The sequence below is a fragment of the Sesamum indicum genome, linkage group LG6, assembly GCF_026168435.1.
Source record: "Sesamum indicum cultivar Baizhima isolate 11 linkage group LG6, ASM2616843v1, whole genome shotgun sequence".
Lineage (NCBI taxonomy): Eukaryota > Viridiplantae > Streptophyta > Magnoliopsida > Lamiales > Pedaliaceae > Sesamum > Sesamum indicum.
Window position 1 is genome coordinate 18,763,054 of NC_142662.1, and position 27,522 is coordinate 18,790,575.

General features: G+C 33.6%; 2 protein-coding genes across 2 annotated transcripts; both read left to right on the forward strand.

Moving 5' to 3' along the window:
- Positions 1 to 5,410: 5,410 nt before the first annotated feature.
- LOC105164163 (FAM63A-like protein (DUF544)) lies at positions 5,411 to 14,961 on the forward strand. Its single transcript, XM_011082756.3, has 12 exons — positions 5,411 to 5,781; positions 6,633 to 6,751; positions 6,947 to 7,053; positions 7,315 to 7,402; positions 9,662 to 10,685; positions 10,846 to 10,900; positions 10,989 to 11,070; positions 11,950 to 12,030; positions 12,890 to 12,994; positions 13,073 to 13,119; positions 13,525 to 13,669; positions 14,703 to 14,961. Exons 1-12 carry the CDS (start codon positions 5,583 to 5,585, stop codon positions 14,778 to 14,780), a joined length of 2,130 nt encoding a protein of 709 aa, XP_011081058.1. The 5' UTR covers positions 5,411 to 5,582; the 3' UTR covers positions 14,781 to 14,961.
- A 6,115-nt stretch (positions 14,962 to 21,076) lies between these two features.
- Positions 21,077 to 26,945, forward strand: LOC105164161 (homeobox protein HD1). Its single transcript, XM_011082755.3, has 5 exons — positions 21,077 to 22,037; positions 22,142 to 22,262; positions 25,858 to 26,048; positions 26,187 to 26,318; positions 26,472 to 26,945. The coding sequence occupies exons 1-5, from the start codon at positions 21,735 to 21,737 to the stop codon at positions 26,610 to 26,612; spliced, it is 888 nt and encodes a 295-aa protein (XP_011081057.2). The 5' UTR covers positions 21,077 to 21,734; the 3' UTR covers positions 26,613 to 26,945.
- The last annotated feature ends 577 nt before the right edge of the window (positions 26,946 to 27,522 follow it).

Below are 27,522 nucleotides of genomic sequence, written 5' to 3' on the forward strand. Positions count from 1 at the left end.
ATTGCAAATATCAATTCATATAGGATCAAAAATGCCAACCCTATAAATTTCAAGACTAAAATTACAATTTATCCCTCGACGAAATTTGATTCAAGCGCTTGAAAGATGATTATTTTTTGTATATATGTGTATAAAATAGGCAGTTATGTCCTTCTAACATGAAATGAGATACCTTTTTATTTGTACGAAAGTAATGGTTCAAGAGTAAAATTAAAAAGATGTAGGACCAAAATATAATAATAAATATTAAAAGACAAAAACATAATATGACCTAAGTTATGGGACAAAAAATACATTTAATCCTTACGTAAATATTCTTCAAGATGTAAGGCCAACTCTCTTCACGTCTCCTTAATTTTCTGCATTGATTCAACGCCACTAAGTTAATTTCCTTGGCCCGTTTCTATTGTTCTAATTAATTACGTATTATGGATAAAAGTAAAAAATTATAGTGAATAATATTTAGTCATAGTTGCACAACAATTATTAATTAGCCGTTATTTCTATAAGCAATGTAAAAATATAAATTATAGTTAAAAATTAATAAATATTTTGGACATTAGTAAAATCATTGTGAATATTGATAACCCATGGTCAAATTTAAATTTTCGCATCGATTCTATTTGTCCGAGGTAGATAAAATTTGATTTCAATCGTAGTTAAAGTATTGGGAATAATTTACTTTCTTTGTTTTGAATTTTCTACATGCAAAATATGTATAGAAGCAAAATCACACTTTGCATTAAAATAAAATAAAACATGGGAAAAAAAATTAAAATTAGTGTTTTTGGACAATGTACCGAAAATACAACCGGCTCCATTAATTAGCGGACAAAAAATGTACGTGAAGATTAAAATAAAAAAATGTGCAACTCTTGGAATGCAATGCAATAAACCATAACAAACATAACTAAATTGGGAAAGAAAAAAAAAGCCTACACATATATATAGGATCAAAAACACGATTTTTCCCCTCATCGTTAGAAGAAATTTAATATTTAATCATAATTATTTGTCATGGTTAAATGTAAATAGTTGTTGACAATTTTTGTGAATGTAGCTAAAATATTTATCATGGCACATTTACTATGGCTTATAATATGCCTTGGCAAAAACAGTTGTAGTAGTGAATAATCTAAATTCTTACATTGACTTTTATTTAACTATGATTGATTATAATTATTTACTACGATTTTAGTTCATAATCAATTAAATTATAGTCAATAATAATAATAATTTTTTTTTGAAACCAATCAAACTTTCTGTTTCATTTTTTTTTTAAAGAAAAAAAGAAATTCATAACATAAGTTTGATATTGAAGTCCCCAAACACGGTATATGTAGTTGATAAACGAGTTTACTAAATACGGAAAAACAAATAGTAATAAAACGATGCTGTCAGTGAGTGAGAGAGCTCTCGGTCTTGGAGTTGCACGCGGAGTTCCACGCGCCCACTGGTGACTAAATTATTTGTCCCTGCACGCGTCAGATATACGTCACCCTCCATCCGTACAATTTCCAAAACCTCCACCCAATGCCGAGTTGCCACCTCACATATCAGGGACCGTATCACATGGTCATTCTATGTTGTCACCAATCAACTTTTTCCCCCGAAAAAAAAAACAATATTTATTTTTGTAGGATGCGCAAATTGCATTTTTAGTCCCGTACAATAGATGGGTATACAAATCAACCCCACACTTAACCATATCTTCTAGAACGTCTCAAGATGCAAAAATTGTTCAAATTTTAGTCCCTAAGGATTCTTTTTTTTTTTTTATGGAGAAAGCACGTGGCTATTAATTTCAAAAGTTAGAGGAAAAAGTAGAGTTTAAATCATGAATTTTTAATTAATCCCACTTGATTAAACTCTTTACAATTTTACTTCCAAATTTTGAGCATTTTCGTTATTTTAATTAAATATTTTTGTGTAGATTTTTTTTTTTTTTGAAAATTAGTTATATATAGGAACTTTAGGACAAAGGGAATACATTTTCATCTACAAATTGGTAATCATTTGAAAAGGTTACAAGAAAATTTTATCTCGTGCTAGTTGTCATGGCACGTTGTCTCTGTGTGCATATGATAAATAATATTTTATATTTTAAAATATATTATAAATAATAACTTAATCAATAAATTATATTTAAAAAAATAATAAACAAAAAAAAATCAATTTAAGTATTATCTGCACGATAAAAGAATTTGTGTGGTGGTATTAGAATGGCCCGGAATCAGTTTTACTAAAAAAAAATAATTATAAGGCATAATTATCATACTTAAAAATTAGTATGGCATTATCATTAACTGAGTCTCGTAGATTTTTAAATAGTCTAAATTTTAGCTAGTTTTAGATTTGTTGCCTATAGTAAATATATGACTCTTTTCCTTTAAATAGATTATCGATAACTCCTAAGAGATTGATTCGACAGTAAATTATTTTTACTATTCAATCTCGAGTTTTAAGAATATTAGAAACGTGTTCTCATTATTTTATATTTTTAATTGCTTTAATCAAATATGAACTTATGAAATCATTTAAATAAATTTAGTCAGACATCCTATGAACTAATAACAAGTTTGATGTCTCTAAATCCTACAAATATAAGATTTTGGGTCTGAGTTCCAAGAGACATATGCAACATTAATGATGGATTATAGTTAATGAAACTAATATTGATTCAAGAAAATAACCAAAATGAAATGAAAAATTGAATCAACAATATACATACTAATTTTACAACAATAGTAACTTGTAACCAAATATAAGAAAATTAAGTGAACAAAGTTATTATTAATCAAATGGTAAAATACAACTACTTTTATTGAGATTTGACATAATTATAAATACCTTCCAATTATTTGAAAAATCAATACCAATTAATTTTAACGCCCATCTAATAACGAGCCCATTCTGTAACGTGTGTTAGGTTTCATTCAATTTTTATCGCAAGTTGACCAAAATGCTCTTTTTGTGTTAAGAAATATAATTTTGTATGTTTTTTTAGAATTTTTTAAAATATTTTTATGAATTAATATGTTTGATGTGTACTATAAATTTGGCCACACCACAAGGGTCGAAGGATTTTCAAGAAAAACTTAAGATTATCGGAGGACTAGCCCTATAAAATAGGGGTTAGCACTTCAATGCTTAAATCAGTAACATGTTAAAAAAGAAATAATATGAAAATTTGAAATAAAGTGATAATAATGATGATATATGATGTGAGAATGATAAATATTTGTGGAGTGCAAAATATAAGTTTAAAATATCCTGAAAGTGAACAGTGCAAGAAAATGAGAGTTTAAAAATAAGTGTGATGTTACATAAGCCTGCACAAGACCTTTATTTATAGGCTTGTACAGAGTTGGGTTCCATACGCCATTATAAAGGTATTTGAGTTGGCTATCATCCACAACAAACTGTAGGTGATTTAGATAAATATTGATTGAGATACGTGAGTTGGACTGAATCCTGTCAAATCTACCTAAAAATTCAGGAGTTGATTATTTATAGATTTTTCAACTTATTTGCCACCGATTTACTTGAAACCACCTAGAGGTATTTTAAGGTGATATGTACAAATGTGTTGGCAAGTATATGACATGTCCTCTCAATTGTATGATGATGTATCCGGCTGAAGTAGTAAGTAAGCTTGTAGACCTTTCTTCTCTGTTGATAGGCTTTATCCGTTCCGCTAGTGGGCTCTTATTCATCCTGCTGACGAACCAACTGGGCTCTTAGCCGACTGGACTAGTATTTTTATATTAAATTTATATATTTTATAAATAAAATATAATTTATTAAAATATTTTTAAATTAAATAATAATTTAAATTAGTTAATAATATATCATTATTACTTAACACAAAATTATAAGTTACCATTTTCTTCTTCTTCTTCTTTATAAAGTGTAATAGAGGCCAAAAGAGGGTATTTCATTTATTTTCCACTGCATTTATTGCTAAAAGGCGCATATAATGTATTCTTCTTCTATTATTAACAGAATGGTTTTTTTTTTTCTTTTTTTGTGGATTTACAAAAATATGAGTCTTTTTGCCTATGTTATTAACACACAAGAATTTTCAACTAATTTCACATAACACATGAGTTTTATGTAATTTACCCTAAAGGTCCCTATCATTCCAAAACACGCTCTGAATAAATATTATAAATTTGTCTTGAATGAGACAATCTATTGAAACATTATTATAAAAAAATAAATAAATTACGAACAAAATATTGAGCCTTAAATTAATGAAAAGCATTTAAAAAAAAAGATCATTTATCCTTTCTTGTGCATTGAATCTCCATTTTAAAAACAAAAAAAAAAAATCTTTGCATTTTAAGTCCTTGAATTTCCAAAAAATTGGACTTATCTATGAAAAAGACCAGAAATGGCGAGGCATTAATTAATTAAAAGAAACTTCTTGAAATTGAAGAATACTAATATAAGTTTGTTGGGTTCAACCTAATTTTGCTTCCTTAATAGGAAAAGGCCATATGTATATGCCAACATGCCTGCAAATTATAATATATTTGGTATTCCCAACAGCTGCTTTTAATATTTTAAAGTTATTAATCATCCGAATATGATTATTATAGTCATGGAATTGTTATTTTAATTGTAATTGATTTTTGAGAAAAAAAATTAATTAAATCCCATTAGTCTACGCATATAAATTATTATAAAGATATACTAATACCCGAATATAGAAAAATTTAATGTAGGCAAGTATCTTACACTAGTAACAAATAATGATTTGAACGGCTTATAAATCCCAATGCATCGTCTCTCTAGTGATAATTACTTTTAGGATAAAATTATGAGACTCATATAAATGTAGAACAGATAATACACTGATTGAGCCGCAATCCACATCGTTCGACGTCTTCTTTGAGAATCAAATCTACGACCACGTGCCCATACGTATTCCAATAGATCATGTGCTTGTTGCAGGCCCTACGTCGTCGTCTTTTAAAATCAAATCCACGAACACGTGCCATACGTATTCTGATAGATCATGTGCTTTTTGCAGGCCCCTCATATGGGGGAAGATGACGTGGGTAAATATTTCACATTGGATTACGGATGAGGAGTTTAACTCATTTAGTAAGACTTGTATGGAGTCAAAATAAATAATAACTCATGTAATAGAGCATTACTGCTCAAATCGCAAGTTTCTTTATTCATTTACTTAGGATATATGAAAAACGTTGCTGGTACTTGGACTTTTCTTGTACGAGGGTGATATAAAAATAATTCTATTTTTGATGTTATCGAATTAATAATAATTAATTAATTGAAATTAAAAGAAAATCTTTTGGCCTGGATATTGTTGCCGTCAAAGTACTTTCGGCCCCTCACGTTGGGCTAATAATATATAATATTTATTTATTTATTTATAAGCCGATCAAAATGCAGACCCTTTTTCTCTCTCTAGAACAAAATCATTTTTGCTATTTCCCTTCGCTCAACTTCTATTGTCACTCCCCCCATTTCGTGAATACCTCTGCTCTGATTTTGTAACGAAGAACGAACTTCTTGGAAAAGCGTTTGATCGAATTGGGACAAAGGAAAAAATGGATTCTCCTCCACTTCCGTCTTCGCAGTCTGCATCAGCCTCTGCCGCGTCGCCGCCCCCCCCGGCGGAGGTGGAGGTGAAGCGTGAGGAACGAGAGAAGGAGATGGTGCATAGGACAAAAGTGATACAATTCTTGGGGCGAACGACGCCTATCATTCTCCAAAACGATAATGGCCCCTGCCCTCTTCTCGCTATCTGTAATTCCCTTCTCTCTCCTACTCTGGCTAGGGCTTTGTTTTTGTGTCTGCTAGTGCATGTTTGTTCGTAATATACTGTAGAACGTTTTGTTCTTTTGAGGTTTGAGATGAATTGGATCATTTTCAATAAAGTTTAAGCAGAAGAAAATGGAAAACCTCGGTGGAAAAGAGAGTAGAATGTCCCTTAGCTCTCAGTCTCCTTTAAGGGTCATGCTTATGGTGTTTAGTTTTCGTGTGCTGCTTGAATTGAATATGGCAGTGGGAGAAAAAAAAAATGTAAGTTTTTAACAAGGAGGAGACTGAATTCTAGACTGTTCCTCATGAAGATACTTCTGGTTGGAAATCTGGGAAGCATCATGATTAGAGAAACTTTTTGTTTGGATAAGTTATAAATGTTTACAGCATGAAGTATGATGTATGCTCTACATGTTATTCACTTATTTGGCATGACACGATGACATGCTATTTGGGAAATTTAGTGGGACTGTGGTTTTCTTCCGGCGATGTCTTGAACCGGAGAGTTAATTTCTTCTGGTGATGTCTTAGTTAGATCTCTTGTTCATAATTGAACTTTGGGATCAGTGTTTGTAGAAACCTCCAATCTTTTGTTGTCTGTGGGCTCATCTTGGTGTCTGATTGTCACCGACAGGATGATGTGGCCCCAATATTATGATATGCTTTCTGTTAATTATTTTAAGTTTGTATTTTGGTGTAATTTGATTTGTTGGCTCGTGCGCATTCGGCATGTACGCGAAAGTGTCGTCCCAATAACCGTGTGCCTTTTGGTTTCCTAGCCCCTTTATGTGTTTTTATATTCTCTCTGACTAACGTAATGTGGCATATTCTGATAGGTAATGTTCTGTCCCTGAAGAACAGTTTGAATCTGAGTCCAGATATTTCAGAGGTTTCACAGGAGAAATTGCTCTCACTGGTTGCTGAACGGTTGATCGATACAAACATTAATATTGATGTAATTGCTTTTTCTGCATTATTTTCTTATTTCTTTTAGTATTGGTAGGATATGGCATGATGAAATCGAGAAGAGGATCTTTTTTAGAATAATTCCCATCTTATTATGCCCCCCCCCCCCCCCCCCCCCCGACCTTACTCATTGTGTTTTTCCGTTTCTCGCTTGATCAATTTGTCCGTGTTAATTGGGTGGCAGAACAAAGATGCTGGCTATGTCGAAAATCAGCAGCAGAATATTGCAGATGCTATTGATTTACTTCCTAGACTTACAACTGGCATTGATGTGAATATAAAATTTAGAAGGTAGATTTCTTTTTTTTTTTTTCTTCTTATATATTTTACTACTTCTGCTTTGTTTTGATTTTTCAGTTGTTAAGCATTACATGTTGCTGGTATATGTAAACTGGTAATGGTTATAGCATACTGCTTGTACGGAAAGTTTTTCATTTATAGTTTTTATTGAATCAAGAAAAAAGATCTGTGCTGTGCTGCACTATGACTTGAATGATCTGACACTTCTGCTACCAATTGCAATTTTGACAGATCTGTTTCTCAATTTTTCAGGATTGATGATTTTGAGTTCACTCCAGAGTGTGCAATATTTGATTTATTGGATATTCCTCTTTATCATGGATGGATTGTTGACCCGCAGGTATGGATTCTTTGCCTCACTGCTCAAAATAGGTAGATTTAAAATTTGAATTTTATGATGCTTTATTTGTTACGCTGTTCATGTGAGCTTGGTTCTAGTTGTCATTTAGTGTCAGGGTAGATGATTTGTGAGAAATATTGTGTGCTGTATCGTTGTATCGTCTCAGTGAATAAGCTTTATGTGGGCACGACATGTCTCTTGTCATCCATATAGAGTACTTCTCTTTGTTTGTTTTCAACAGTGGTGAAAGTCACAGAGAAGTAGGAATTATTTGAGAACTGAAGTTCTTTAGAGATTAATACATTATATATGCGCTTGTGTACCTTGCCTCTCCTACGCAATTCTTGTTTTCTTATATCAAGTTTTTTTGTGGCGACTAATCTGTTTTATGACTTTTTACAAGCAAGGAAGAGATTCCCTCTCTCTCTCTCTCTATCTCACACACACACACAGTCTCTACGAATATATGTATATATGGATAGATATTTGAGTAGATGGATCTTCAATTTATACATCCATTGCTCAGTAGCCCATTTGCCCAAATTTAAAGCAAGTGGCATTTGACCCATAATATTCTACCAGAGAATGATAAAAAAAGAAAGATGGAAAGTACTTTTTAGGTGCGGTTTCTTCCACTGAGACAGTTCACCGACTATACATCACCTTCCCTCCATCTCATAGAGTTTCTTGCCTGACCCTCATTGCGAGATAGCATGCCATAGAAAAACTCATACTATTAGTTCAGCACATCCATCTTTGATCCTAACTTTTGAAACACTGACCATTTTGATAAATTTCCTGCTATTACCACCTGACCATCTTTGGCATCAACGGTGGAAACATGCTGACTTTTTAACAAACAAGAAGCAAGAAAGCAGAACAAGGAAGGAAATAAAATAGGTACCTATAAGCTCATAACAGTTCTTGGAGCACAAAGTACAGGTATCAGCTTGGGACACCACTTTTTGGTTATGATTTCTGGTCTGATATTGGAGTGTCATAGTGCAAACTGTCATTGGGAAGTTAGTAACTGGGTCTCTTGTCTCCATCTTTCTCTGTCTCTTGCTTGATCTCTCTCAATCTGAGAGGCTTACATTGTGGACATCATAGATTTAGTTAGGACTGATTTGCTTAACTACGTTTGCATTTGCTATCTTGGAATTTCCATTTGGCAAACATAAGATGTCGCTTTGTTGTGGGAGCACTTTGGGTTACTGACCTCCATAACTTATTAAAATATATGATGATTTATAAAATTGAGGGTATTATGAAGACAAAATGCAGACTTTTGGGATCCTGTTTATGAAACTAAGGCTAATCATTTTTACTTGTTTATATTGATATGTTTGTTGAATTAAACAATAATGGATATTTTTCAGATTTTGAGATTGTATTTTGTTACTTTATGAAAATTAGTAAAGACTTGTTAGGAACTTACCAGGTTAAGTATCTACAGGTGAGACGTCATATCTGGAATGTAGTTCTGCATATCTAAACCTACTTAAAAGGGAAGGATAATAGCTGAGTATGTGGAAAAATTTGAAACTCCTCTTTTGACAGGCCTTTTAGATTATTGAAAAGAATAATCTTCATTGGTGTTACTCTGGCAGGATCTCAATAATTCTTGGATAAATTATTACATTGGAATTAGGAAGGTGTTACATTTAACATAGGGCTTTCATTTGACTGAATGAGAAGTGAGAAAGTGAAAGGATGTATTATAAACATTGCATTGAATTTCTGAACTATGCTCACATGTTTTTTGGTTGAAAAGTGACCAGATATTCTGGGCTTTGTTCTGTGACGAGACATTTTGAGAAAATAGTATAGTAGATCTAAAATCTGATGGGTGGTGCTGGTGCATGACTTTACAAGTTGAGTACTCAATTCTCTAGGCAATATTTTGGAGGCCGAAAGTAGTGAAGGATGGAGGTTTGGTTCTGCATAATGCTTGGTTAATTCTAGCTATTTATGGATTCTCTGAGTATTTGGTGTCATAGTAATGAATATGCTTGGTGCTGAAATTCTTATTTGGTGTCATAGTAATGAATACGCTTGGTGCTGAAAAATTCTTAGTTACCTTTCATGTGTGGCATAATGGAATGATTAATTGTCTTTTCAATATTGTTGGATCATAAGATCTGTTTTCTTGGTGAGTTGAACCTTCCTATTTCACTTTTTAATCCTCCGGCTATATCTGTGAATTGTGGCAGACTTGGTTTCATCTAATGAATGTTTCTGGTGATGCGTGCATTTCAGGATCATGAAACAGCAGATGCTATTGGCTCAAAATCATATAACACTCTCATGGGGGAGCTAGTTTCATTGGAAACACAAACTATGGAGAGTGAACAGAAAAATAATTCCGAAGAGGACAGTGTAGATTTTGTTGCTGCAACAACTGCAGCTCTTGGAGTACCTTCTCCATGTCTTTCAAGGGGTCAGTCATTTGACGATTCACCCCCACATAAAGCAAGAAAAGGGGACATTGAAGAACAAGCAGAGCTGTTAAGAGTCCTCAAATTATCAGAAGCCGAAGGGTCTAATTCATTATCAGATGGTGTTGTTGGTGCTGTTAATTTACATGAAAGTGCATATGTTAAGGATTCTGAACCCATAACGCTTTTGGAAACAGCGGAAAAGAATTTTTCTGATGAAACTGTAAAGACTGGGACACTGATATCAGATGATAGCAGTGCTCTGAACAATCACCATGTAGATCTAAAATCTCCTGAGGTATTTTTACAGGAAGCTATCTCAAAGACCGACCAGCACAAGAGCTGTATGCGACCTGCCTATGAAGAATCTAGAGAACTTGGTGATACTGTAGTTGGTTCTGATGTGGGAACTGAGAATGGAAAAATTCAATCTGTATCTTCTGGCCAAGATCCTCCATCTGCTTCTGATAGACCTCGAGATAAATCAAGTGATGAACATGCTCTAAGTGAAATCACAACCACCTCTGACCCAGATGAAACTAAAAATCATCATACTGATTGTCAAGCAAGAGATTCACCTAGCTTATTGAAAGCTGCTGCAGATTCAAATTCATCTGCTAGCCAAATGCATCATATTGATGAACCTGAAGCCTTCTCTTCCAGTGTTGATGGCAGTGAACCCATTTATGAAGGTGAAGAGTGCATATTGGACTCAGGAACCATAGCTTATGAAAGTCGCGAGCCTGTTTATGAAGGCGAGGTGGTTCTCGCAGAGCAAGTGGACAACAGAGGTTGTATGGACGTCGGTGCCCCAAATAGCAAGGAAAGGATATCAACAAAACAAGGTGAAAAGTGCTTTAAATGAATTACAGTCATTTTTGTGGTGATTATTTTTTTTTAATAATTTATTAGGACAAAGAAACTATCTTGTTTAATTTGTTTATTTACTTCAAGCATAGAAGGTTTATGCTAATGCATTTAATTACCTCTTACTGATTCTCATAGGGGAAATTATCAGGAACTTTTTGAGGAACAGTGCTAGTCAATTGACTATATATGGGTACGTATTTTTGCCATTTTACAAGGTGGTTGAGAAGATGTCCTTTGTTTGGCATAGGAAGGTGCTGATTGTTTGTTTTCTTCTGCAGCCTGTTTTGCTTACAAGATAAAGTGAAGGAACGTGAGCTTTGTGTGTTTTTCAGGAATAACCATTTCAATACGATGTTTAAGGTTTGTGCAATGGCATGTAAAGCTATCTTACATGCCTACATTTCATCAGCAACTATAATGGTGGCTCACCAATAAGTCGATGTGACTTGTCTACTTGATATGTGTGACCGATGAGGTTAAAACACTGATATGACATACAGCGATTGACTTTTAAAAGATTTTTATTAGGCAAGAGTTTTATGAAGCAGTAAAATTTTTTAAAACTCATTAATGGAGAAAGAGCTTCCTCATATCCATATCATGTATTGTGTGAAAGACAATAACTCTCTCAGGGATGCAGTTTTGGCTCCCATCCCTAAGTTGAACCCACATACTTTGTTGCAAATTGCAATTCTAATGTGTGTGCATGACGTATACACATTTGTATAAACCTGTACGCATATATGTGTGGGTGTGTATATGAAAGGTCACTGCTCGTAGTAAAGCATGAAAGCTGCAGTGTAGTTTGTATGAACTCGCAAATGATGTAGATTAAGCGTGGAACAGAAAGCTATGCAGTTTAGAGACCATGATATCATTTTGATTTTTGCTGCAGTTTAGAGACCATGATATCATTTTGATTTTTGCTGCAGTTTAGAGACCATGATATCATTTTGATTTTTGCAGTTATTTTACAGTGACAAATTCATATGATAAAATAATAAGAAAATTCATAAAGAGTTTTCCACCTAAATATGGACTACCGGATTCTTTGTCTGGGAGGGATGGGGTTGGATACCATGACCATAAGAGTTAATTATGGCATATGTTACCAGTTCGGGTCTTGTTTCCTTTTTTTTTTTCTTAATGTTTTTCTTGTAGCTAGAATGCTGCGTATTTCAGCATCAACTGTGTTTTGCTTCTTGATTGGAATTGTACCTAATATAAGTTTATTCGCAGTATGAAGGTGAACTGTACATTTTAGCAACAGATCAAGGCTACATTAATCAGCCGGATCTGGTGTGGGAAAAGCTAAATGAGGTGAGGTTTTAGTATGGAAATGGTTCTTTATTCTTTTAATTGCTGGATGATCTTATTACCTTTTGGATGAAATAAAATCCCAATATGCCACAGTTGCAAAGATGTGACAACAGTATGTAAATTTTCTTTTTTGGCCTTGCATAATTGTATTAGCAGGCAAGCCAACTTTACCTGGTCTAAATGCTTTCTTCATCACACCGTTGTTTTAAATTGTGGTTGTTACTGTTCAAGTATGATAAATAGAAAATTCTTGATCATTAATTATTTTTTTTCCCCCAACATTCAGGTGAAACTTTTTTTCCCTTTAAATTTATCAATTGTAACAATTATTGTTTTTTGTTATACGTCTTGATTAGTTTCATATTCAGCATATATAGGTCAAAGCTATATTTAGACTTTTCCGAATTCATGGAGCTCCCGTGTTGACACTTGACACTTGGATGAGCTCATATGACATGCTTCTTCCATGTTTTGAGATGGTCACATTGTAGAACTGTTTAATTTGTGTTATAGCCCTTTTATGATATCTATACAGGACTGAATTGGCTGATAAATTGTAACCACTTTATGCTGCCGATTTATTCAAAATTTAGAGGTTCATGAATGTATATGCATCCATATATGACACCTCTACCTCAAGTCCAATTCACATGGAAATCCAGTAACACGTATTTTACCAATAGTAAGCACACATTAGTGTGTATTGGTTGTTGGAGTACTAAAAGAGACATTAATATGCTCCGGTTTTGGTTCCGTAGTGTTGTGGAAATAGCATTCGACATTTGTGTTCTGATCTTTTCAGAATTGTAGCTAAGCATTGATTTCATGTTTTTGTCTATGATTTGATTGCCATTGTTAGGTTAATGGTGATACTGTATACATGACGGGCAACTTTAAGGAATTCAAGATGGAAGACCATTCCAGCAGCACGTGGGATGAACAGAATGTGATGGCTAGTACTGCTGTATGTAGCATTTAATGTTCCAGATCTCCTTGCATTTAAGTGCATCACTTCTAAATAATCCCAACTTCCTTTTTGCAGGATTATTTAGCTAGCATAGATAGTGCTCAAGCAAATTCAAGTCTCAAGTAATTCTCTAACTTCTCTAGCATGTGGTGTCCTCATATTATTTAGGTCTTTATTCATTATATAGCATATATACTATGTACGAAATTGGAATATTCATAATTCACCTACTTTTTGTTCATGTGCCAGTACAACATGTTTCCAAAGCTTTACTATGCGAGTTTATAATTGTCCTGGTAAAATGTGTTTCTAAATTCTCGTTCCTAATGACTGAAAATGTAGTAGTTGTTATCAATTTGTATTTGCCCTGGCATTAGAGCAGTTCACTGAATTTTGGCTTCATGCCTTTATATTTCTATTTTTGTACGGACGTCTGTTACTTATTATAGGTGATATCTCATTATTTCCTTTGATATCTGATCTCTAATCTAGCGCTCTTGGTTATTTCTTTTGCTGTTTTTGGGCAGTTCTGACTTGCAATTAGCGATAGCTCTTCAACAGCAAGAATTTGAGCAGCAGCAGCAGCAGCAGCAGCAGCAAGAGCAGCAGTCGCAGCGTGTTCTGCAGCAGCCAGCCGTTAGTGGGGGTTCAAGGCTGGTCACTGGCCCCCAGGTAATTTGATAAGTTCTTTGACTTCCTTCCTACATCTGCCCATATGCTTATGGTCTGGCAGTGGTGCTATACCTTAATATTGCACATGAGTTATTGAAGAAAGAATGGTCGATTAACGTTCATTATTATGTTACTGTCCTATGCCTGATGTTCTGTCTTCTCCTTCCCCTGAATCCTCATTTGGCTACATCATTTCATGCTTGAATTTTGTGGACTTAGATACAAGCGAGTAGAGCAGGATGTCCAGGATCTCTGGAACAGTAAAATCGAGTTGACCATTGGTAGGACCCTGTATGTGACATTGCATTCATTACTGTAGGATCTCCTGGAAAAGATTCTAAGGTTTGTGACATTTGCTGAAATAACGCTAGATGCTTTGCGTCCAAGAACTTATTATGGCTGTTTCACGCAAGCAAATGATGACAACTGATCACAAGGGGGGAAAAGCTAGCTAGAATAAATATATAAAACTTAAATTTGATTATGGTTCTTTATGTTATATATTAGCAACACCCCACATGCAAATACAATAAATACACACGCCAACAGACACGCAGAGACACAGGCATGTATACATGCTCAATACAAGGATGCATGGTTATGTTTAGTGTTTTTGGCTCATCTTCATTCAGTCCATATATAACTGTTGTGGTCTATTCTTCCAATATTAGTAAGAATTAGGACTTGGTACTGCGAGATAAACTTTTTCTACATGTGAAGACGGAAAAACAGTAGAGGGTACATTTACTGGCTCCAACTATGATTTTGGAAAATTCTTATGCCCCTCAAATAGGGGTCATGCCACATTAGCTCAATGGTTCACCTTTGACATGATGTCATTCTTACTGTTTGATGTTTTCACATTCGATGCATATAAGCATTCTTCCTACGGTTGAGTTCCACACGTGCAAATCTTCTGTTTTTCTTGTGCATAAATTGGCGGTACTTTTGTTTGTGTGTGAGTTGCGTGGGGTATGGTCCCGATGGTCGTTTCTTGGCTGGAGCATGGTTCTAAACCTTAAAATCGCTGCAGGTCTCACGCAGTAGTGGGAAGCACACAAGCTCATCCAAGCAGGAATCAAAATCAAAGGAGAAGTGCATTGTGATGTGATGAGTATACATGCAGGTTTCAGACCAGCAAGTTTTGTGAATGTTGTTGTGATTATTTCTTGGTCCCATTGCTGCTTGTGCCAGATCATGACTCCCATATAATCTGTAACTCTAACTACACTCACTTTGTGCTGTAAATAGAAACCATATTTTTCAGTTATATAAACTTGGAACTTTTACAACTGCAATTTTCTCATTTTTTGTCATGACGGACATCTATACGCTTGTGATTACTGCCAAAAACCAACGGAATCAGATGAAATTACAAGCCGACAACTCGCTCTCCCCCCCCCACCCCAATATTTGATTAGTTAAAGCACGGAATAATACCCATGTGTTAATGTTTGATCTGTGCTCGTGGAATGTCCAATGCTTTGATGTTTAGAGCATAATATTGGTTGGACTGTAAGGATGTAGCTCTTTTTGTTAGAAGATTGTGTATTGGATGTCATGTATTGACGTGAGGGCCTATGGTGGGTAATTTATAAGTTTTGTCATAAGCGTCTTATGATTTCTTGATATATTTTACGCCATATGAATTAGGCCTGGGCATTATCCTATTCGAACTCAAACTTTATAAATATCTGTTATTGTTATTTGTATATTTAATTGGATTTTATCCATACAATATATGTTGGATTTTACACGTAGTATATTCATAATAATTTGATTCGAAAAATTAATGAAAGAATTTTATATATATATATATATATATCTTTTTAATCGTAAAATCTAAGAATTTTATATGACAAGTAGATTGACATAAAAAATTTACAAATTTGATGCATTTTTTACATCATTAGATTTTATCGATCAATACTCACAAATTTTTAGGATCTAAACCTTATCCACACTCAAAATACTATTATAATGAGTATGGGTTCGATTTTGGGTCCCATGTAAAATTATTAGGTCCGACTCTGTGTATGATTTATTATAATGTGAATATTGGCTGCCCATAGACATAATGTGGTTGGATGCTTTGATGATGAACTCAACATGATTTATTGAAGAAGAATGCACAAGTAACAAGGGACGGAATGCATACAACTTCCTCTATTTTTGTGAATTTGCAAAAAGGGTGCCGTATTCTTTTAAATTTAAAATTATTCAAACATATTTAAAGAATTTAAAAATCTTCAATTCAAATACAATCTTATAAGTTTTTGATTTTTGGAAAAACAATCATTTTTTCTTCTTTTTTCTTTCTCCCTACCATCTCCACCAATGTGGCTCGCCTCCCTTTGCGTTGGACGATGGCGTTGTTGCCCAGATTATAAATCTAGCATTAGTTGACCATTAAATAGAAATAACTAGACATTATCATTCATTGATGTATACATAGTTGGTACGAGGTCATAATTGTGACACCCCAACTCTCAATCTTAAGTCACAAAAGATTTGCCTCAAAATTTGTTAGGGATTTAAAAAAATGAATTTGGAACATAATATATAACCCCTATTTTCTTGTGGTGGATGTAGCTTATATTATATATGGATATAAACATAAAACTAATATTGATTATAAAAGAAAAAAGTAGCGAAAAAAGGCATTCTTCGTCTTGTAATTGTAGTGGGGTGACATTTTTAGTCTATTTCGAGTTCCATTTTACAATTGAGAATGATGATTTAAAGAAAATAAAAAGTTGCACATTTCGTCCAATACTTGCCGAAAAATGTACATGTCCGATGGAATTAGCATTCTTTAGTGGATCGATATGGAATCAATTATAAATTTAAAATCGAAATGGATCAAAAGTGGCCCTCTTATAAAAAGAAAAATGCATTTTTTTGAAAAAAAAAAAAAAGAAAAAGGATGGTTCGGACTAAAAAAATATGGTGCAGACTAAAAAGTTAATTATTTGTTAGGTAATCCTTCATAATATATAATCAATAATACATAGTAACTATTTTGGTTGGCATTAGATGCATGGACTAACACGTCCCCAAATATATTTATTTCTTTCATAAAATAACCATCATTTTATTCAATTTGATTTATCAATAATTTTTTGTCTATACATATTTAAAATTAATTCATTACTCGATTTTGATCAGTTTTTCATTTGATCTTCCTTCTAATTTACTTAGTCACACAAATATGATAAAAATTTAGAGTATGTATCTCCAATCATTAGTACTATTAATTAAGTTGGACAAGTCAATAATAACTAAAATATTTTATACTAATTATAATTAAGAATTGTAATTATTATGAATTCGTAGTTATTATTAATTAATTCAATTTGAAAATTCTTATTAGAGATATAAGTATCTATATATCTAAGTGAGTATATAGAATAAGTCCAAGGAATGTAGAACTAAATAAATGGACTTATTCATCTTTCTACATGAAAGATACGTATGATAATCAACTTTATTATTTTTCTTCATTTCTTTCTGTTTTGTTCTTGTCTTCTAATTTAATAAAGAAAGAGTTTCTTACAAATTATCGAAAGATTCGTTAGAATGCGACACAACCGGGATTTTGAGTGAAAATGGGATTTTCGGGAGATGGAGAAAAATACAAAACTATATATCTATCTTTTCTATATTTAAATTTGATTATAATTATATACGTAAGACGAAATTCGTTTTATTTGCCTACTTTCACGAAAGGAAGAACTCACGCTTTTATCTTGTTGATAGAGACCTCTTAATTAGTAATCGGGGATCTAGGTAAAAAAAAAGAGTTATCCGCAACTTTTGATTCTTTCTACAATTAGATCTTAGGTCACCAAAGAAAACTCCATTCTTGTTTACTTTGATTCCGATAAGCTAACTACTTGTTTGCTAGTCTTCGGATTGATGTTCCTCTGATATTGTCGTAATGTAATGCTTAGGTAGGGCGCCTAGAAGAGTTATTCTTCCTCTGGAAGGTCTTTACTTCGGCCTTGCTCAATTATGATTTGTCTTGGCTTTGGTCGGATTGGTGGCATGAACTCTTCGAGCACCACCGGGAAATCAATCGATTCAATAAATGATAAGAGAGATTTTAGTTTCATGCGGGAAAGAGTTCGCTTAAGACTGAGAAAGGGGAGGACAGATGTTTACTACGACTGATTTAAGACACTAACGACTGCATTTGTGATTCAATTAGCTCTCAAAAAATGTGTTTTAGACGTGAATGCCATTTTCCTTCTAAAAAATAAGTAAAAGCTAAAAAAACTTGCTTCCTCAAATTTAGAGTTCGTTTGATTTAATTGAGAGAAAAAGGGGGAGGAGGAGGGAAAGAATCAAACTTAGAGCAGCCTATTGTTTGTTTTGTTTTATTTTTATTTTTTACTAAAGTGCAGTTAATTTAATTTATATTTATTCAAAATTAATTCTATCATCAACTTTTAATAAATGCCATCATTTTTTATTAGATTATTATTATTATTATTAGAATGATATATTATTCACACCAGTGTGCAATTAACGTCTTTTAGTCTAATTAATTGAAAATATGTTAATTTTTACAACAATTTATTCCCCTTTTTTCTTACGAGATGAATCTACAATAACACTAAGGGAATATATATTTGATGATTTCTTGCTTTATGAAAAATTTATACTATGTCTTTCACAAATTATACTCATGATCTATTTCATCAAATTCAAACCAATCACATGGAATGAGTGGATAAAAAATACCTTTCTGTGAGTAGTTTTAGCTCTAAAATGAGTAGTTGGATACACCTAGAATTTGTCAAATAATGTCCTTATGCCTCTTATGTTGTTGCTTTTGAAAAGAGTTCTTGATTAATTGAGCATTATAATAGAAGTATGATATAAGCAATCGTTTTACTTTACGTCAATAGTAGATGAGGAGTTCTAATGGTTTTTAAGTTTTAGTACCCCATCTTCTTAATTAGACATATTTTCAAGACAAAACTATGAGACTCATATGAAATTAGAGTGTATGATACCTTGCGCAATGAGGCATTAATCGAGCTGCAAGCCACATCATTTGGCGTCATCTCTTGGAATGAGGTCATGTGTCCATTCGAGCCCCTCGTCTAAGGTGCTGATAATATAGACAAGCGTCTCATATTAGCTGCCAGACGAGGAGATTGGAATCAACATAGGATGATTTGTCTTTTCTGGAGAGAGAGAGAGAGAGAGAGAGAGAGAGAGAGTTAGGGAGAGCTGATCAACATAGGAGATCTTTTTAGGTATGATTGTAATCAAATGCCACCGTGGTGAAATTTCAAATTTGATTGACAACTACTGTTCAAAGGACGGTCTGCCGCTATAATCCTTTTGAAATGCAAAATGGACCAAAATCAACTCAAATTAAATCCCTCAATTACATTCAAAGAAACAATGAAACAAGAAACTACTATTATTATTATATATAACAACATACATATATATTCATAATTCAAATCTTAGATTTCAACAGTAGCACGGGAGCAAGAGCGTATTGACAATATTGTGTCCTTCCTAGAGTTTGGTTTTCGAAGATGTATAGGATTTGCAATTGGACAAGCTAACATATTATCTTCCTCACATTTCTGTTTTCTTACCCAACACCCAAAATCTTGTCTTTTCCTCTTACTTCACATTCTTCTCAATATCAAAGACCTTTATTTGTAAATATTAAAAAATAATAATTATCAGCTTATTATTCAAAACAAGTTGAAAATAATGCTTTTATTTTATAATTTCTATTTTTAAACTGTTAAAATATGTTGACTTAAGTAAAAAATAAACAATAAGCGACTCTCCATCGACTTAGGCAGTTTATTGTAAAATTGTAAATATTGAGATATTTTTCAAATATTTGAACTTCAATTTTTTAGGGATAATTACACTCCCCTCCTATGTAGTTTTGTGTAATTACACGTAAACCCCTGTGGTTCGGAAAATTACATCTAAGACTCCTGAAGTTTGCTTCCGTCTAACAAATAAGTTCTTCAGTCAGTCAAAATTCACCGAATTTACTGGTATTAACAAAAAAATAAAAAAAAAATTATATTTACCCCAATTAACTTATTACTGATTTATTGCATGTCAAATAAATATTTTTATATCAAATTACCCTAATATGTCTTCGCACGTTAATGCATGTAAGGAGGTATATCTTTACCCTTATAAGGATTGTTTAGTCCCATTTTTTTTTTACCTGCAATAAGTCAATTAAGGGTAAATGCCAATTTTCATTCATTTTTTTGTTAATATCAGCAAATTCAATTAGATTTAACCAATAGAGGGACTTATTTTTTTAGATAAAAGCAAACTTCAAAGGTGCTAAATGTAATTTTTCAAACTACAAAGGACCTACGTATAATTATCTCAAAACCCAGAAGAGAGAAGTGTAATTATTCCTTCTTCTTCTTCTTCTTCTTCTTTTTTTTTTTTTACTTTTAACGTTTGTTTCAAATAATCCAAACTTTTACTAGTGTCTAACTCACAACAACTCATTCCTACCATAAAAATAGAAATTACTCCAAACACCCCACTCAATGTTACATAAAAATAATGAGAAAGTTGTCAATAATGACATTATATATTGGTAATAATATATCTGTATATCTTGTCACAATAAATAATTCTTGCAATCTTAATAATATCATAATTTTCTTTACTTCTCTTTTGTGTGAGAATTAACTCAATTTTATATATGATAACGATTAATTGCTTACGAAGACAAAAAGAACAGCTTGTGATGTATGGTTTTCATCAAGTGAAATGTCCCTATCAACACTACTAATAGTTTATCCATATTATATCACTACCACCTAATCCCACCAATAAACCCCACACATTGCTTAGATAGGATTTATTAGTTTGAGGTCTAATTCACAAAATAGTATATTAAATTTGGAAAATTTTAATCCAAGTTTAGTTTAACCATTTATATAAATTAATTACACGATACATTTATCACATAATTAGTGTACAATTCTAATAAAAACAATCAATGATGTATCGAGTGCAATACTAGTTATTTCATTAAATTCAATTCGATCGGACCTGATTTGAACAAAAAATTATTTCATTAAATCCACTCCAATATTAAGAGAAATTGTAAACTACATCAACATTCTTGGAGATTAGATCTAATCACATAACCATCTGTCATCCTTTACAAAATTAAAAATATATTTTCTAAAATTGTAATTACAATTACAAGATGAACACCCCATCAAGAAATATGTGTAGAATTATGTAAATATGTATATAATTTAAAATAATTTTAAAAAGTATAAACTTAAATTAGCCTAATAAAAGATGGGCATAAAACAAGAAGAAAAAGGAGGTGAAGTGTATCAAGAAATGAGGCCATTGATTTGCAGCTTTAATAATGATGAAGAGGTGTTGATCTCATCTGAGCTGTCCCACTCTCACCTCTCCTCTTTCAGCAATGATTCTACGCCTCTTTCTTCCTCTCCATCAACTTTTAGTACTCACAACCAAACAAAAACCTGTTCAGAAGTTCCAAAATAAATATTTTTACCCTCTATCAAATCTGCTTCCTCCCCACCCCCACCCATCTGTTTCTCAGTCTGCAGATTTGCTGTGTGTGTGTAAAAATCTGCTCACTCTGCTGAGTAAGTGAGAAAGTTTTGTTGTCTCTGATCCCAATATAAGGCCCTCTTATCAAGCATCAATATCAAGAAGGAAAACTGCCACCATTTTCTCTCTCCTCTCTCCCTCTCTCTCTACAAATATAAGTTTGAGGAGACTTTGCTTGTGGAAACTGAAACCCTTTTTTAGGTGGTCCTCACATCATCACTGCTTCAAACTTGAAACCCCACCTATCTTAAATCTCCTTTACTTTTTCTTTGCTTTGATTTCCTCACAGCCTCCTTTTTCCTTGCTCCTTTCTATATATGACAGCGTTTGATAGTAATAGAGAGCCCCACTGCACTGTTCTACTGCTGTCTAAAAGCAAAAGGGTCAAGTAATATAGATAGATTAAAGGGAAAAAGAAAAAAGACTTGGTTTTTTGTGCCAAGAATCAAATATGCAAGAACAAGGCATGGGCATGATGGGTTGTGGAGGAATCGGAGGAGGGTTAACCGACGTATCCATGGCGGTTCCCGGCGAGCAGCACCACCAGCTGAAGGCGGAGATCGCCACCCACCCTCTGTACGAGCAGCTGCTGTCAGCGCACGTTTCGTGCCTGCGTGTGGCCACGCCTATCGATCAGCTTCCCCTTATTGACGCTCAGCTCTCTCAGTCGCACCATCTCCTGCGCTCTTATGCCCAAAACAACGCTCATCATTCGCTCCCTCAACATCAAAGGCAAGAACTTGACAACTTCTTGGTGGGTTTTTTCTTCTCTAACTTTTGTGGGTTTTGATTCTCCGTCGATTTCTTGGGAGTTTTGATGTTCTTTATTTCCTTTGTGTTTATGTATGAAATTACCAGGCGCAGTATATGTTGGTTTTGTGCTCGTTTAGAGAGCAGCTGCAGCAGCATGTGAGAGTCCACGCTGTTGAAGCTGTGATGGCCTGCCGGGAAATTGAACAGAACTTGCAGTCTCTCACTGGTAACACTCATTGCCTTCTCAAAATATTGTCTCACTGCCCTTTATTTTACATATGGTGAATTCATCAGAATTGTATGGAATCTTGTGGTAGAGTTTTGCTCTTTCAACACCCCCCACCCCAGTAATGATGTTTTCTTGTTCTTGTGCTAGTCCACATTCTTTTGATTGAAGCCACAAGAAACTAGCAGAACATGTAGAGTACAAGAGCTCACATTAATAGGGTTATTAATTAATATTACCAAGTATATATACAATATTTAATAAGCACCAATATAACATAAATTTAAGCACGCGCATATTGATTCTTGGATGGACGTATTTTCATCAAATGATACTAGAGTTTCAGGATGATCCCTATAATAACTATACAAAGCATTTAATATGTACATATTTGGGGTGAGACTTTTATTTTCTTCTTGTATTATTCACACAGTAAATTAGTGTCACGCTTCGTGAGATTCAACATAATTACAAATACCACATTTTAAGAAATTATCAATACCTCTTGATTTTAAAGTCCGTCTAACGAGTCTGTTTCGTTAGCGTCCATTAGGCTTCCATCCAATTTGGTGAACTGGCCAAAATACCTATTTAAAATTAGAAGTATAATTTTATATATTTTTTAGAATTTTCAAAGATATTTTTATGGATTATTTACTTTACCCATCCTCAATTTTTTTTAAGTTTTTTCAAAGTTTTTTTTTTTCAAAAAAGAATTAGCAAAGATAAAGTAGCAATTTCCACATCATCTTTCTGGTGCTGTATAATCATTTTTCATTTGATCATTTCTCAGCTAACGAACAATATTTGTAATTATGCCAAATTTTAAAGGAGGTAGTTGTTATTTACCCTTATATATATTATGTTGATTGGTTTGGTGGGCTGGAGGATATATAAGAAATGAATTTGGGAATATTTGAAGGTAGTGTGAGGCAACAAAGAGGTGGGTGTGGTGGGATCCATTATGAGATAGTTTATATGGTTGGGAGAGGTTTGTTGTTGGTTGGATGATGGAGGGAACAATAAGTAGTTCAGTGAGGCTTCCTTTGAACTACATCTTTAAGCAATGAAATAAAGTTTTCATTTTTGAATAGGATTCCAAGATACTCCATGAGATTACATTTCAAGACTAAAATTTTGAAACCAAGAAGTAGGTGTTGAAGGAGAGTTTAATGTATATAAACAAAGGAGAGCCACACAGTGGTTTTTTGGGGAGGGGGAGGGGGAGGGGGGTATGGTTTTGCAGAATTGCCCCCAATAAGCAAATTATAGCTATATAAATGTAGTCGGAAGATGGATGAAATAGTAATTATACTTCTTACTATAAACGGAGACAACAATATGGATAAAGACCCGATCAAAAGATTGGAAGAGGTAGTTGAATTATTGAAGTTGGAAGAATTTTTACTCGGGAGTTATATTTTGGAATCGATTTGATATTGTCGCATGTTGGTTGGAGAAGTGACTTTCTTGCCCCTCATCCTGTTTGCATCATACGCTGAATTACAGCTATATAAATGTAGTCGGAAGATGGATGAAGTAGTAATTATACTTCTTAGTATAAAAGGAGACAACAATATGTATAAAGACCCGATCAAAAGATTAGAATAGGTGGTTGAATTGAAGTTGGAAGAAATTTTACTCGGGAGTTATATTTTGGAACCGACTTGATATTGTCACATGCTGACCCCATTGGAGAAGTGGCTTTCTTGGCCCACATCCCGTTTGCATCATACGCTGAAAAACCATATTAGGTTTATTTTTGAAGTATGAAAAACTTGTCGTATTTTCTGAGTTTAATTTCATCTCATGAAACTATGGCATATATCTGGGGATGGTTGTGGATATGTCTTTTCTACCAAACAATTCTAATTTGCGACAAGAGAATAATTTTTTGAGGATCTTTATTAGGGTTATCGAGAAATATTCTTGCTTCAACTAGGTAAGATGCCACCCAACTGAACAACAATACAAGTGTCATTATATTTATCTTTTGATTGGTCAGTCTTCTATAAAAAGAATCCCACATGACAAGTGCAACGGATTCGATATATCATTAGCTTGAGCTTGATCGAACTCAATTTGAATAAGAATTTCACTAATTGTCAAAAATATCAGAACTAAAGCAATTTTCATGAGTTTCCATTCAACATCTTCATTGATGCAAGAATTCCCATTGAACATTTTCTGTCATACTTCTTTTGGGTTTAAAATTATAGTTACCGTTTCTGAGCAATAGTTCAATGACATTTTAGTTTCAAATTATTTTGATGAATAATGGATAAATGATAAAGGTGACATATAACCACTTCAAAGAAATAATTTCCTTATAATGCAATCTAAAAGGATTTTTCTCATATGGACCAGGTGAAAACATCACCGTGTCAACACGATGTAGGTCTCAGTGTCGACGTGTCATGATCTAGATACTGCTTGATGTTTCACAATCCATCCATATAAAAAGAGAAAAAAACCCAAATCGAAAATACTCAAATAAACATTACTTCTACTTATTTTCTCCTATGTTTTCTTTCGTTTTTTCATCTTTTTTCCTTGCAGTACTGTTAAATACGTGCATTTGAAACTTGTGTTGAGATGGACGAAGATTCAAAAATGTCTAAATTGATTGGTGTTTGAGAATGTGTTGAGATGGACGAAGATTCAAAAAAGTACAAAATTGACTGGTGTTTGAAAATTAATGCATTTCTGTGGGTAAAAGATCTTCTATCACAGTTTGGTGATACATTTTGGTGGCTCATGGACACGCGATTAGCATGCATTCCATTTTAAAATTATGCCCTGGGATTTTGACCATGCATGCATATCGTTTTCCATATTTTAGCTACATGTGTTTTGACCTTAAGAAATGGATGACGTATGCATTTCATTACTATTTCTCAAGTAATCTTATTGTATTCATCTTACATTAGTGAAACAGATTCAATGTTTCTATGTTTTTGTCTTAATACTCAAAGGCTAATAGCATGCAATTCTGCTGTTTTGTTGTCCAACTTCAGCTCCAGACATCATGTTATATCCCCTTCAAGTAATTGCTCTTTAACCTCAATAAGGTCACTGTAGCTAATATAAAGGGTGACAGGTAATTATACTAACGTCACCTTAACTATAGTTAAATTATAAAATCTACCCTTATAGTTTGAAAAATTACACCAACTCCCCTGTCAAAACATATTTTCATTAGACTAGCCTGCAAATTAAAACATCACACTGGTAAGGACTAAGGAGCACCCCTGTAACGAGAATATCATTGATAATTGGCATCAGTGGCCTCCATTCAATTCTTGGAGCTCTGCCTTTTCTTACCGAACTTGAGATATAGGACTCTGCTCCTGGGACATATCAAGATAATATGATGTTTTTACAAGCTTGATGTCTCGACTTAAAACAGCATGCTTCAATTCCACAACTGATCAACAGACTATAGATTTTAATATTTGATAAATGCTGTACCTTGAATAGTTAAATATTTGAAGAGTTCTGCAGTAACTATATTATTTGATTTTCAGTGTTCTTACACTAACTTATCCAGATGGCTCACCATTTTAGCGTATGCATATTTGTCCTTAATGTGCAGGAGCAACGCTGGCTGAAGGAACTGGTGCAACTATGTCGGATGATGAGGATGAGCTGCAAATGGATTTCTCCTTCGATCAATCGGGCGGTGACGGGCAAGACCTCATGGGATTTGGTCCGTTGCTTCCTACAGAATCAGAGAGGTCTTTGATGGAAAGAGTGAGACAGGAACTCAAAATCGAGCTCAAACAGGTAAATCTGACATTGCTGCTGATCAGTATAAAGCTCACTCAAATTATACATATGTAAACATTATGCTTTGTCAATTTATGGTTCCAAATGTTGATATCCATCTGGGAACTTTTAAGGTATGATGTACATTTGTTGCAGGGATTTAAGTCAAGAATTGAGGACGTAAGAGAGGAAATATTAAGAAAAAGAAGGGCGGGAAAACTGCCTGGTGACACGACCACCGTGCTGAAGAATTGGTGGCAGCAACACTCGAAGTGGCCTTATCCAACTGTAAGTCCGTCGTCCTAAAAAGTCATAGTCTTAGACGGGACATATTAACATATATGCTTGATCGTCAAAGATCAAATTCTACAAGAGTCATTGTTGATTTTCATCTGGAAGAATTGTTAATAGAACATACATGTGATCTCATGACTCCGGCAGGAAGATGACAAGGCGAAGCTTGTAGAGCAGACAGGGTTACAGCTGAAGCAAATAAATAACTGGTTCATCAACCAGAGGAAGCGGAACTGGCACAGCAATTCGCAGTCGGCTACGTCTCTGAAGTCCAAGCGCAAGAGATAGACGATGTACCCTCTGTCTTCGATTGCAAACGTTCTTTTTGTGTCCATAGTATCGGTAGGTGACTGACAAGGCGGAATTCAGCATGACATTGGAGAAGCAAATGGGAAGCGACGGTTAGTTAAGTGCTTGATTTGGTATGTGGTGAACTGTAGGGTGTTAGAATGACATAATACATATGTGTTTGTAGATTTTGTATCTTAAGATAACAAAACTTACAAACAGATTACGCCTACGTTTTAGACGAAGGTGTATCGGATGATGTAACGAACTACTCATCATCGGCTGTTCTGTATCTTTACCGTGCTATATCAATGTAGTTATTCCCTCTGGAAATATGCAGTCCTGATGAGCTGTTGTGGTCATCTCTTGTCATTCCGAACATAAAAATTCTTACGTAAATCAATTTGATCGAATAAAATCAATTACATAGCAAGTGCGATGTCTTGGTATGAATTTGCTATTTTTTTTTTAAATTATAAATCAATCACACAACAAATGTATTATATTTATCATATAATTGATTCAAATTTAGTCAAATTCGATCCGTATTAGGATTGACGTGTCGCTTGATACAAGTAACAAAATTGTGTAACTTTATGTACTTACCACAAATGGAATTAATAAGATTATTTATGCCAATGAGGTTATTAAATTGAGGTTCTATGAATCCATGACCTCTAAGGTTATGAATAAAACATAATTGCTATAATTATTGATTGTTGTTAGATATAAATATTTAATATTGATAATTTTAATTGATTTATTTAAAAAAAAATATTATTTTCACTTAAAAAAAAATGAAACTATTTATAGCTAGATTTTTCAAGATTATGGTAGAGGATATTGTTCAGCTGATTGGTCAATATTATGTGGGAGCCCACTTCTACAAATTAGTATTATTTATTAGGAA

Coding starts and splice junctions, on each gene's coding strand:
- LOC105164163 (XM_011082756.3), top strand. CDS start 5,583: ATGGATTCTCCTCCACTTCCGTCTTCGCAGTCTGCATCAGCCTCTGCC. Junction 5,782..6,632: donor CTGCCCTCTTCTCGCTATCT/GTAATTCCCTTC, acceptor ATATTCTGATAG/GTAATGTTCTGTCCCTGAAG. Junction 12,031..12,889: donor TGTGGGAAAAGCTAAATGAG/GTGAGGTTTTAG, acceptor TGCCATTGTTAG/GTTAATGGTGATACTGTATA.
- LOC105164161 (XM_011082755.3), top strand. CDS start 21,735: ATGCAAGAACAAGGCATGGGCATGATGGGTTGTGGAGGAATCGGAGGA. Junction 22,038..22,141: donor AAGAACTTGACAACTTCTTG/GTGGGTTTTTTC, acceptor TGAAATTACCAG/GCGCAGTATATGTTGGTTTT. Junction 22,263..25,857: donor GAACTTGCAGTCTCTCACTG/GTAACACTCATT, acceptor CTTAATGTGCAG/GAGCAACGCTGGCTGAAGGA.